Below are 12,395 nucleotides of genomic sequence, written 5' to 3'. Positions count from 1 at the left end.
TTGGTAACCCATATTGTTTGGAGCGTGTGCTTACAGACCAATGCTTTGGGTTGAAGTCGTAAGTAGATAACTTTTTTTTTACAGTAGAACGTGGATATAAAGAATTTGATTTTAGGGAGAAAAATTTTCAATATTACGTAATGACAGTCAATTTCCTCCACCTTTGAAATACAGTACTGATGTAGCTCGAATTACTAGGGCCAATTTTTAAAACAGAAGAAGAAGGAGAGAGAAAAAAAGAAAAAAACACACACAACCCCGGCCCAAAGTTGTGACTCTTGTTAAAAATGAATAACTCATGCTCATCCCTAAAGGGGATATCGCTAAATATCTGGCATGGTCTTCCACCCAACCCGCCCAGTTTCTAATGTATTTCTGTTATTTTTGTTTCAGGCCGCTGAAACCGTTGAAACTGTCGCTGCTGCGGCAATTGAAGAAGTTTCTGCCGCTGCTGAGGCCGCTGCATCCAAGGTTCTTCGTCATATTAAATTAGGAACCCATATACCCTAGGACACCAGGGGGTAATCACAAGCAATCAGACCAGAGGGACCTTAGGGGTCAAACTACGTGTCTTCAATATGTAAATTATAATATGAACTAGCTTGTTACAGTGTGTACTTGTGCTTTGGTAACCCATATTGTTTGGAGCGTGTGCTGACCAATGCTTTGGGTTGAAGTCGAAGAACTTATTGTGAACCTTTTCATTGTACAGTAGAACCTGGATATAACGAACTTGAATTGAATGTCAATGTTGTCGTGGAAACCTTTGGGTCGATTCATTTGAGAGTGATGGTCGGGATATTTTGGTCTCGAATCTTGTAAATATTTGATTTCCGTTCTGGTGATGATTGGAAGAGATTGAAGTGTCACTGATTAAAACCCTGATATCTAATTATTTATTTATCTAGATCTGGAAGGCATCCTTTTGTTCAGATCTCTAATGTTAAGCAACTTCCGGCGCTTGGTCGTGGAAACCTTTGGGTCGATTCATTTGAGAGTGATGGTCGGGATATTTTGGTCTCGTTCTTGTAAATATTTGATTTCTGTTCTGGTGATGATTGGAAGAGATTGAAGTGTCACTGATTAAAACCCTGATATCTAATCATTTATTTATCTAGATCTGGAAGGAATCCTTTTGTTCAGATTTCATACAAATATCCATAATCCCTTGTGGGATTCGAACCCGCTTATAAGGCAGACGCACTATGAACAGTATGAACCAAGCAACTACGCATCTAGGCTGGCATTCCTTACTCTATTAAGCCAGCCTACCTAGTTTGATTGGATGGAGGGTAGCGAAGCCAGCTTAGTCTGATTGGAGTGTAGCGCGCCTGCCTTATAAGTGTTAAGTCATTCTTGTCATGGGCTTGGCGTGTGTAGGACATCATTACCCGAACCAGATAGATTTCGTGTAGTGACCTTTAGACTAACACGGTCATTTTTACCTCCACAGGTGGAAGAGCTGAAGAACACCGTGGAGGCTGCTGTCGCCGAGAAGAAGGAAGAGGTGAAGGCTGAGCTGCCCCCTCCCCTCCCTCAGTCCCCCCCACCCACTGAGGTGCCTCCCCCAACCCCCACCCCAGTCGAGGAGAAGAAGGAAGAGCCCAAGAAGGAGGAAGTCGCTGTACCGGTAAGTACTTTAGTTGTGAGGATCAAGTCCATAAGATGGTCCAGTGGTAACGCCTTTGTCTACCATAAAAATAAAAAAAAAGACAACAACAGCAACAACCGGGTTCGATTCCCACGATCAAAAAAAATTAATGGGAATTACTCAGTTTGATAGAGGGAAATCGGGGATAGTCTCTAATAAGTGAAATAAGATAGAAGGAGCTATAATAACGGAAGTCTTATCGTCCCGAAAGCGAAGAGAGAGAGAAAGATCCTGTCATTCTAGGAGACAGCCAGCCGTTCCGAGAACGCATCTTGTCTGTGTTTATGGTAAAGTTCGCCCCGGGCAGAAATTGGACCTGAGAATCGAGCGCTGTCAAGGCAGAGTCTGAAATGTCCTTTAAAGCTCAGTACACACGGTCCGTTTAATTTTACCTCTGAAATGTCCTTTAAAGCTCAGTACACACGGTCCGTTTAATTTTACCTCTGAAATGTCCTTTAAAGCTCAGTACACACGGTCCGTTTAATTTTACCTCTGAAATGTCCTTTAAAGCTCAGTACACACGGTCCGTTTAATTTTACCTCTGAAATGTCCTTTAAAGCTCAGTACACACGGTCCGTTTAATTTTACCTCTGAAATGTCCTTTAAAGCTCAGTACACACGGTCCGTTTAATTTTACCTCTGAAATGTCCTTTAAAGCTCAGTACACACGGTCCGTTTAATTTTACCTCTGAAATGTCCTTTAAAGCTCAGTACACACGGTCCGTTTAATTTTACCTCTGAAATGTCCTTTAAAGCTCAGTACACACGGTCCGTTTAATTTTACCTCTGAAATGTCCTTTAAAGCTCAGTACACACGGTCCGTTTAATTTTACCTCTGAAATGTCCTTTAAAGCTCAGTACACACGGTCCGTTTAATTTTACCTCTGAAATGTCCTTTAAAGCTCAGTACACACGGTCCGTTTAATTTTACCTCTGAAATGTCCTTTAAAGCTCAGTACACACGGTCCGTTTAATTTTACCTCTGAAATGTCCTTTAAAGCTCAGTACACACGGTCCGTTTAATTTTACCTCTGAAATGTCCTTTAAAGCTCAGTACACACGGTCCGTTTAATTTTACCTCTGAAATGTCCTTTAAAGCTCAATACACACGGTCCGTTTAATTTTACCTCTGAAATGTCCTTTAAAGCTCAGTACACACGGTCCGTTTAATTTTACCTCTGAAATGTCCTTTAAAGCTCAATACACACGGTCCGTTTAATTGTATCTCTGAAATGTCCTTTAAAGCTCAATACATACAGTCCGTTTAATTTTATCTCTGAAATATCCTTTGAAGCTCAGTACACAGTACACTGGGTACTAAGTCACCCATCCATTTATTGGCCTTCCTCGGCGTAGCTTAACATAGATAACGCTAAAACCGGTCTTAAATTAACGACTGAAGTGTTGTCTAAAACTTTCTCGCTTTGAGAAAACAATAGTCCGTCCACTATACCTTTTATTATTAGTAATAATAAGGAAGGACGGACTAAAAAGAGGCACCCTAGCTCAGGATAGGAAAAGGTCAACCCTTCGGAAAACGAACTCCATCTGTTTAGGATAGAGTTCGCCCCAGACGGGAATCGAACCCACGACTTGGGCGCAGTGTACACTGGAGAAACGCATTTCATGAAACGTGATCGAGCCACTTTGATGAAACCCGGTTTCATGAATCTCTGTGTTAATCTTATGTACGGGTTGCGTGAAACTTGACTTTTACATTTCATGCAACGTGAAAATCGGATTTTGCGTGCGTTTCACTAGTGTGCATCGCGCCTTGGGGCTTACATTTTCTATTGGTATATTTTATTTTATTTCATTTATATTTCAGGATTGCTTATTATATTTTTTATTTATTTGTACGAATATTATATAGGTATTGCAGGATTGTTTATTATATTTTATTCATTTGTATTTTGTCATTTATATTTACCAACCTCAGTGGTGCAGTGGTTAGCACGGTGGACTTTGAATCTGGAGGTTGGTGGTTCGAGTCCAAGTCATGTCATAAAACTTAGCATAGTATATTAAGTGGGGAACGACATTTGTGACAAGCATTTATGCTTAACACAATTAAAATTCCTATTTATTTGTACGAATATTATATATTGCAGGATTGTTAATTATATCTTATAGCATAAAATCAATTTTATTTATTTTTACGAATGTTTTATGTTGTTTATATTCCAGGATTGAATGGCAAGCACACGCCTGGTGAGGATGATGTTGAAGATCTGAAGGATGAGATCATCAGCTCTGTCACCGATAAGCTCGAGAGTCTCAAAGTCAGCCTTGATGTAAGTACAACACTACAACACGGTCAAACCAACAAATAGCTAACTAGAATACAACCTAAACTAAACTAAAGTAACTGGAGCAGCAAGAAATTTTGGCAGGAAATGTAAGAAATATCGAAATATTTCGATAAGTGTTGTAAGTGGATAAAAGATAACTTATTGTCATCTGATGGGTACATATTTATATTTGCAGGATAGTTAATTATATTTTATAGTATAAAATCAATTTTATTTGTTTTTTACGAATGTTTTATGTTGTTTATATTTCAGGATTGAATGGCAAGCACACACCTGGCGAGGATGATGTTGAAGATCTGAAGGATGAGATCATCAGCTCTGTCACCGATAAGCTCGAAAGTCTCAAAGTCAGCCTTGATGTAAGTACAACACGGTCAAACCAACAAATAGCTAACTAGAATACAACTAAACTAAACTAAAGTAACTGGAGCAGCAAGAAATTTTGGGAGGAAATGTAACAAATATCGAAATATTTCGATAAGTGTTGTAAGTGGATAAAAGATAACTTATTGTCATCTGATGGTACATATGCATACCGAGTTTTAGCTCAATCGGCTGGTAATGACTCACTACTCACTGTTCCTTTTTCTTTACGCCGCGCGCCGGACCTATTGAAATAGGAAAAAGCTAGGAAGGTGAAGGAAGACTCTCCCTTTCAGTCGTGTGAAGCAGACCAGCAGATATAAACTTTCACACCAATCCTGTTTCACAAAAATTGGAATTTAACATGAAACATTGTTTTCTTACCCACATTGTGTGTTTCTTCCATTATGTTTCATACATGGTTTTCTTACCCACATTGTGCTCTGTTCTCATGACTCACTACTCACTGTTCCTTTTTCTTTACGCCGCGCGCCGGACCTATTGAAATAGGAAAAGGCTAGGAAGGAGAAGGAGAAGACTCTTCCTCTTTATTCTCCTTTTAGTCGTGATGACTCACTACTCACTGTTCCTTTTTCTTTACGCCGCGCGCCGGACCTATTGAAATAGGAAAAGGCTAGGAAGGAGAAGGAGAAGACGCTTCCTCATTTTTCTCCCTTTCAGCCGTATGAAACAGACCAGCAGATATAAACTTTCACACCAATCCTGTTTCACAAAAATTGGAATTTAACATGGAACATTGTTTTCTTCCCCACATTGTGTTTTTCTTCTATTATGTTTCATACATGGTTTTCTTACCCACATTGTGTGTTTCTTCTTTTATGTTTCATACATGGTTTTCTTACCCACATTGTGTGTTTCTTCTGTTATGTTTCATACATGGTTTTCTTACCCACATTGTGATCTGTTCTGTTTGCAGGCTCCTGAGCCCCTGATCAGCGAAAACAACCACGGAGCTCTGAGCACCGACATCAGCAACGAAATTAGTAACGATACCAGTACCGATGTTGTCGTCAGCGATAACTAAGCCCATCCCCATCTCAATCCGTCACTACAACGCCCTGTGTCTAAATCCTGAGTGACCACAGTCTACTGTTTCATTGAAACATCCCCACACAGTTTTGTACATTACATTCCCTCTGTTTTATAGTCGTATCGCCTCCTGAATGAAACAGGTGTTTTATTTATGTGTAACAGCTTCCGGCCCTCAGTGAAATCTGGAGGGGTTTCATTAGGTTTCGTGACAGGAAGGTACTGCAATTCTAACAATGGATGGTCTGGAAGTTGTAAGGTTTTGAGACATTGAAATCAGTTTCTCACAATTTTAGACTTAGAATTGAAGGGCAGTTTTGTACATTACATTCCCTCTGTTTTATAGTCGTATCGCCTCGTGAATGAAACAGGTGTTTTATTTATGTGTAACAGCTTCCGGTCCTCAGTGAAACCCGGAGGGGTTTCATTAGGTTTCGTGACAGGAAGGTACTGCAATTCTAACAATGGATGGTCTGGAAATTGTAAGGTTTTGAGACATTGAAATCAGTTTCTCACAATTTTAGACTTAGAACTGAAGGCCTGGAGAAACGCATTTCATGAAACGTGATCGAGCCACTTTGATGAAACCCGGTTTCATGAATCTCTGTGTTAATCTTATGTACGGGTTGCGTGAAACTTGACTTTTACATTTCATGCTACAATCTCTCAGTTTTCAAGAAGACTATCGTTTCCTGTATGACGGGCACATTGCATAAGTCACTCGATTTACACGGCACTCTCAAAATATAAAGTAGGTAATCTGTGAAAGCCACGGAATACCATTTTACTGTACCGGGCTCGATTCCCGACAAGTTATCACATAGCTGGGGAATATTTTGAAGTCATATTCCGCACTTCGCCCTACTGCTCAATCTTACCCAACTATAAATATGTACTTAGTACTTAATCTTAATTGGAACCTAGCAGAAAGTATAATGGACAATTAGATACACAAAAAACCCCAACAATTTCATTAAATCAAATTACTGTCTACTCAAATCTTGTGATCAATATAACATCAATTTTGAAATCCATGATTAAAGTATCGATTTATTTTCAGTCAGTGATTAAAGTATAAGTCAGATACCTGTAATAGCTGCCTATTCACATGGGTTTAATCACGTATACCTTCATTTGATTTTTTTTTTTCCTAGATGTGAGTAGCCCGATTCCAAAAGTGGACAAAGGCTCGATAAAAGTGGGCAAAAGCTCGATTTTCGGAAATAGAGTTTTTGGTAAGTAGGTATATCAGGATTCGTCTCTTCAAGGCGAATCGATTGAAAAGATCGTCAGGCGTAAAATATGTATCGTCAGGTGTAAAAAATGTATCGTCAGGCGTATAAAGGGGCGTGAGTATCAGCACTATCAGCTACGGTACCAAACATATACGAAAATTCACGTTTTGGCCAATTTTGGTTCCGATAATTAAAAAAGCCTATTTTTGAATAGCATTTTCGGGTCCAAAACTAGACAAAATAGGATAGAGGATAAACAGGACAAGTACCTTACGGTTCTAAAAGGGGACGAATCGGATTTTCGGTGCCAAAACTGGACATCTCGGAATTTTGAAATTAAATAACTAATTAATGTCAACTTTGCTAGTAAATCCATAAATACCAACAGATTCCCTTAGATTTTAGCTTTTTTTCAAGACCAAAACCATTAAAATTGGCTGCTTCTTTCAAAAGATATGAGAGTTTTTCGTGTTTTCCCCAAAAAAAAGTTTACTTAAATAAAGCCTTTGTCCACTTTTGGAACTGAAATTTTTAATACTTGGGGGGTTTTATCCTCCGTCCGTCGACAAACTACGAGCCTCCTAACATTAAATTAACCTCGCCCAACCTGAATGGGGTCAGGAAAAGCCAACAGTACACAATTGCCCAGATGATTGTTACCTAAAGCCAGTGATCATCTATTACAGATTAGATGTACAAATTTCATCACTGCAGCAATAATAAAATAATTATTGATAATAACAGATTCTCTTCATCACAATCTTAAGATGAAGTTAATACTTCTTAGAATACCGCCAGGTGTTAAGACCTCATTGTGTGATACCTTTGAGCTATGGTTTATCAATACTATTGTTCAACATACGATTTCATAGTCGTAAGTCGGTACATACATACATAGAGCATAAATTCTATTTCATATAAGGTATATCTTTTTCGGTAGTTACGGAATAAGCCCGGAGAGCAGGTAGACCTTGGGTCTCTCGGTTAAACTTAGTGTCAATGTTACGTAATAAAAGTACAAAGGCAAAGGCGTAAAGTGATGAGAGGCTACGACACAGACCACACGCATCTAATGTTGTAGCTGTTGTTTCATTGCTACGAAATAAAAACGGCGGTGAAACACTCATCTTTGAAATACAGTACCTACTCTTGTAGCTCGAATTACTAGGGCCAATTTATAAAACGAAGGAAAAAGAAAAACACAACCGCGACCCAAAGTTGTGACTCTTGTTAGAAATGAATAGCTCATGCTCATCCCTAAAGGGGATTTAGCTAAAAATCTGGCATGGTCTTCCACCCAACGACCCAACCCGCCCAGTTTCTAATTAACTATTGTTATTTTTTGTTTCAGGCCGCTGAAACCGTTGAAACTGTCGCTGCTGCGGCAATTGAAGAAGTTTCTGCCGCTGCTGAGGCCGCTGCATCCAAGGTGAGAAAAGAACCTACCTATTTCTTACTTGAGATGTTTCATAGAGGGAATTGTAACTGCGAAGGTTTGGCCATGCCTCGGGATGAACTAGCGGGATTCCGGAGCGAAGCGACGGAATTCAGCTAGTAACTTATAAGTGTTAAGTCATTCTTGTCATGGGCTTGGCGTGTGTAGGACATCATTACCCGAACCAAATAGATTTCGTGTAGTGACCTTTAGACTAACACGTTCATTTTCACCCCCACAGGTGGAAGAGCTGAAGAACACCGTGGAGGCTCTAATGTTAAGCAACTTCCGGCGCTTGGTCGTGGAAACCTTTGGGTCGATTCATTTGAGAGTGATGGTCGGGATATTTTGGTCTCGAATCTTGTAAATATTTGATTTCTGTTCCGGTGATGATTGGAAGAGATTTAAGTGTCACTGATTAAAACCCTGATATCTAATCATTTATTTATCTAGATCTGGAAGGAATCCTTTTATTCAGATTTCATACAAATATCCATAATATTTTGTTATGAAAGAAAAACATCTTTAATTATATTGATTTTCTTCTATAGATGGTAAAGAAATGCCTCACTTATTTGGTTAATAGCCTTTCCCCTCAAAAGAAAATGAGTAAATATTTCCCTATTCAACCTTTTCAAAGGAAAATTCACTAAAATCATCATCAGACAGAAATTCATCATCACTTGAAAATCATCGCATTTTTTATCTGTATTTAAATATTTAAAACCAAATTCCATGGATTTATTTTATACTCGCCAACATTTTCTACTTAATTGAAGAAGTTTTATCTCTTCTTGTGTGTTCATTTTCATTTAGATATCTCCTAGTTTAAACCTAGCTGAAATTATATTGTAGTTCAAACCTAACGAGCTAAGGTGGTTCCTCCGACTTTGGCTATTCAGTCTCACACTTTCCTGTATGATTAACGTGACGGCGGATCATATGATTGATTTTAGAAGTTTGAATATGACGAGGCTCTGGGTTCAAATCCCAGACGATGCATGTTTTGTCTGTCACAATGTGCTAGATTTTCCGTCAGGGAAAGTCCGATTTTTTAAACTCAACTTTTTTTGGTGTACTTTTAAGATTTTTTGGAAATTTATATTTTGTATTGATTTATTTATTATTTAAGTTTCTATTTATATGATTACATATGAAAGAAAAATATCTTTAATTATATTGATTTTCTTCTATAGATGGTAAAGAAATGCCTCACTTATTTGGTTAATAGCCTTTCCCCTTAACAGAAAATAAGTAAATATTTCCCTATTCAACCTTTTCAAAGGAAAATTCACTAAAATCATCATCGGACAGAAATTCATCATCACTTGAAAATCATCGCATTTTTAATCTGTATTTAAATATTTAAAACCAAATTCCATGGATTTATTTTATACTCGCCAACATTTTCTACTTATTTGAAGAAGTTTTATCTCTTCTTGTGTGTTCATTTTCATTTAGATATCTCCTAGTTTAAACCTAGCTGAAATTATACTGTAGTTCAAACCTAACGAGCTAAAGTGGTTACTCCGATTTTGGCTATTCAGTCTCACACTTTCCTGTATGATTAACGTGACGGCGGATCATATGATTGATTTATCCATTAATTTGATTTTAGAAGTTTGAATGTGACGAGGCTCTGGGTTCAAATCCCAGACGATGCATGTTTTGTCTGTCACTACACAATGTGCTAGATTTTCCGCCAGGGAAAGTCCGATTTTTTAAACTCAACTTTTTTTGGTGTACTTTTAAGATTTTTGGAAATTTATATTTTGTATTGATTTATTTATTATTTAAGTTTCTATTTATATGATTACAAAGCCAATTACATTTGCAAAGGTTTCCACACGACCAATGTCCTCAGCTCTTTTTATTTATAACTCTCTTTAGAATTCATCTCAAACGTTTTGATACCATCCTCTTTTTTTTGTCAAAATTTTCTGTAAGAGAAACAACAAAAGGTTCATTAAAACGAATTTGCCAATTTTTTCTATTTATATAAAACAACAATTTACTTATTACTCACTTCTCTTTACTTATAAATAGGTCAAATGAAACAACAAATATATGCACAAAATACGCTCTTCTTCTTTTTTACGAACCTTTGTATTATTCCGTACACAAAATAGTTCCCTGTTTCTTATCTTGATTTTTAGCGTTAGGTGAAATATCGGTGGGGTTAAGAACTTCGTTTCTTCTGAAAGGAGAAGGTTGAGAACTATTCAATTTGGAAAACTGCCTATTAAGGAGCGCGGCAGGACTTCTCCCCACCAAGTCAAAACGTGGGAGCTTCACAATATGATTTGGACTTGCCTTTATGTCTGACCCTTGCGCTGATAGACCTGGTTTTGTCCTCAGTTGACGACAAAACTTATTTCAGTAGCGCTCCGCCACGCCAAGTCAAAGTTTGACAGCTTTGGTTATCTCACGCGCAAACCCCACGTTACGAAAAGTTCATCAGTCTCCGGTTTGCAGTTGCTACTGCTCTAAGGTATTCGGTTCATAACTGTGGGGACTGCCTTTCGAATCCCAGCAACGACAGAATTATTAATTCAAAAGGCCGTTATTTGATTTGATACGGTTATTTAGATTTTACTGATGGGAGTTTAACCCTCCATTCCGTGACAATATAACCTCAGCCAGCCTAAGTGGGGCCGAGAAAAACAAGCAACACGCTATTACCCAGATGGTCACTCAACCGTGTACCATCCACGCGCAACGTTGCTTTTCTTCAGTGATACTTGCCATTCCGTGACAATATAACCTCAGCCAGCCTAAGTGGGGCCGAGAAAAACAAGCAACACGCTATTACCCAGATGGTCACTCAACCGTATACCATCCACGCGCAACGTTGCTTTTCTTCAGTGATACTTTGGAAATTGGTCTATGAGTTCTTGAATTCAAATACTCATAGCATAAACCATTTGTGACCACTGCCCCACAAAATTTTGAACGTGTCAAAAAACCAAGTAGTTTCTTTTTACTTAAGTTATATATAGAAATGGATACTTACGAGTAGGTTTTTATATCCCGACTCGGAGTTTCGTCTATTTCATAGACAGCTCACTGAATTACGTTACCACGTGGCAGATGTCCTTTGCTATAGGAAAACTTTTGACCTCCACATAACGTGTCGATCAATCAAATCGAACCAACCCACCACCGCAGACGGACATTCGCGATCCGGCGCCCAAGCTAATGGGCGGGCCCCGCCTAAATAGAACTACCCTATTACAAGCAAGAGCCTTGCCGGGACCAAGGAGATAGACAGAAGGAGGAGAGAAGCTAAAGCCCTGCTATTGTGACGATCGTCGAATGTCAAGGGTAGACAGTTTGGAGAATTTTTTTTTAACCATCAATTCTCACCTCCCATTTAACTAATCCATCCATGTAATATGAATACTGGATATGGTACCTAGTGAGTTCAACTCGTTGTAACGAGCAGCCAATCATAAGCCTACCCAATCGAGTCGGACCCGTTACTCAGCATTTTGGGCGGCATTGATTTTAAGGTAATCGCTCGTAATGTTGGATTGTTAAATTAGGGAAACCCGTCGAGGGTACCGCATTACAGTGACGCGAGCGGAACGTGCGCCCTCTGGGCCCAAGCTAAAGGGCCGCCCCAGGTCTTTAAACATATATTAGGTTTTACTAACTAGAGGCACTGACCGAAAAACGGCGCCCCGGGGCTGAGTTCGGGAGCACTCCTTTTACTCATCGATACTGTATATTTAACGCGTATCGCTGGCCCGGTAACCTAAATCCTAATAACTCTAAACACCTTTTAGGATGTTACAAGCGTCACTCGTGGTTCAAACACTGTATTATTGTGTTTCTTTGACGTAAATGTACAAAAAATTGAAATTGTAAATTAGGGAACCTTTTTGTCTCATACTTTATTTTGTGTGTGGTATTTCTAAAATAAACCTCTATATCCACGAAGTAAATGTTTTTGGTGTTTATATTAAAAAAATAAATATTTTAAATAGTTTTTGTTTTTATGGATTATTTACAACAAACGAAAGCTTTTTTAATTTACTATTTTTAATGTTTATATTTTTAAATTCCGTAAATATTTTAATTTTAATAATATTTATCTAATTAATCATCTTTCTTTAACCCCTCGTCAAACTTCTGTTTTTTACTGCTTGTTTTTTTTTTGTAAAACTTATAAAAAAAAAAAAAACCTTTTGATGAAACCAATAATTAATTAAATAAATTAAAACCTGTAGGAAACATTTATATGAAAAATGAATTCAATATATATCTTTACCTATGAATGCTCAATCCAAAAATATTGAGGGCTGCAGGCCTCAAAGCAGATAAAGTATCTGTCAAAGGACTTTTAC

General features: G+C 38.2%; 1 protein-coding gene and 1 long non-coding RNA gene across 2 annotated transcripts; one reads left to right on the top strand and one right to left on the bottom strand.

The window, feature by feature from the left end:
- The first annotated feature begins 321 nt into the window (after positions 1 to 321).
- On the top strand, positions 322 to 3,771 carry LOC103519410 (protein TonB-like). The gene is made up of 3 exons (XM_026830930.1): positions 322 to 471; positions 1,454 to 1,630; positions 3,763 to 3,771. The coding sequence occupies exons 1-3, from the start codon at positions 337 to 339 to the stop codon at positions 3,769 to 3,771; spliced, it is 321 nt and encodes a 106-aa protein (XP_026686731.1). The 5' UTR covers positions 322 to 336.
- Positions 3,772 to 9,320: 5,549 nt separating this feature from the next.
- On the bottom strand, positions 9,321 to 11,059 carry LOC113471628. The gene is made up of 2 exons (XR_003394255.1): positions 10,811 to 11,059; positions 9,321 to 10,680 (listed from the first exon to the last, which is right to left on the bottom strand). It is a non-coding gene; the product is annotated as an uncharacterized LOC113471628 (long non-coding RNA).
- Between the last annotated feature and the right edge of the window lie 1,336 nt (positions 11,060 to 12,395).

The sequence above is a fragment of the Diaphorina citri genome, unplaced genomic scaffold (genome assembly GCF_000475195.1).
Source record: "Diaphorina citri unplaced genomic scaffold, Diaci psyllid genome assembly version 1.1 scaffold2716, whole genome shotgun sequence".
NCBI classification, from domain to species: domain Eukaryota; kingdom Metazoa; phylum Arthropoda; class Insecta; order Hemiptera; family Psyllidae; genus Diaphorina; species Diaphorina citri.
Note: the sequence above shows the minus strand (reverse complement) of the source record. Positions and strands in the feature narration are given on the sequence as shown.

Bases quoted from the DNA above. Each gene is read 5' to 3' on its own strand.
- LOC103519410 (XM_026830930.1), top strand. From the start codon at position 337: ATGGTCTTCCACCCAACCCGCCCAGTTTCTAATGTATTTCTGTTATTT. The intron at 472-1,453 runs GTTCTTCGTCAT...TTACCTCCACAG, and splicing joins CTGAGGCCGCTGCATCCAAG to GTGGAAGAGCTGAAGAACAC.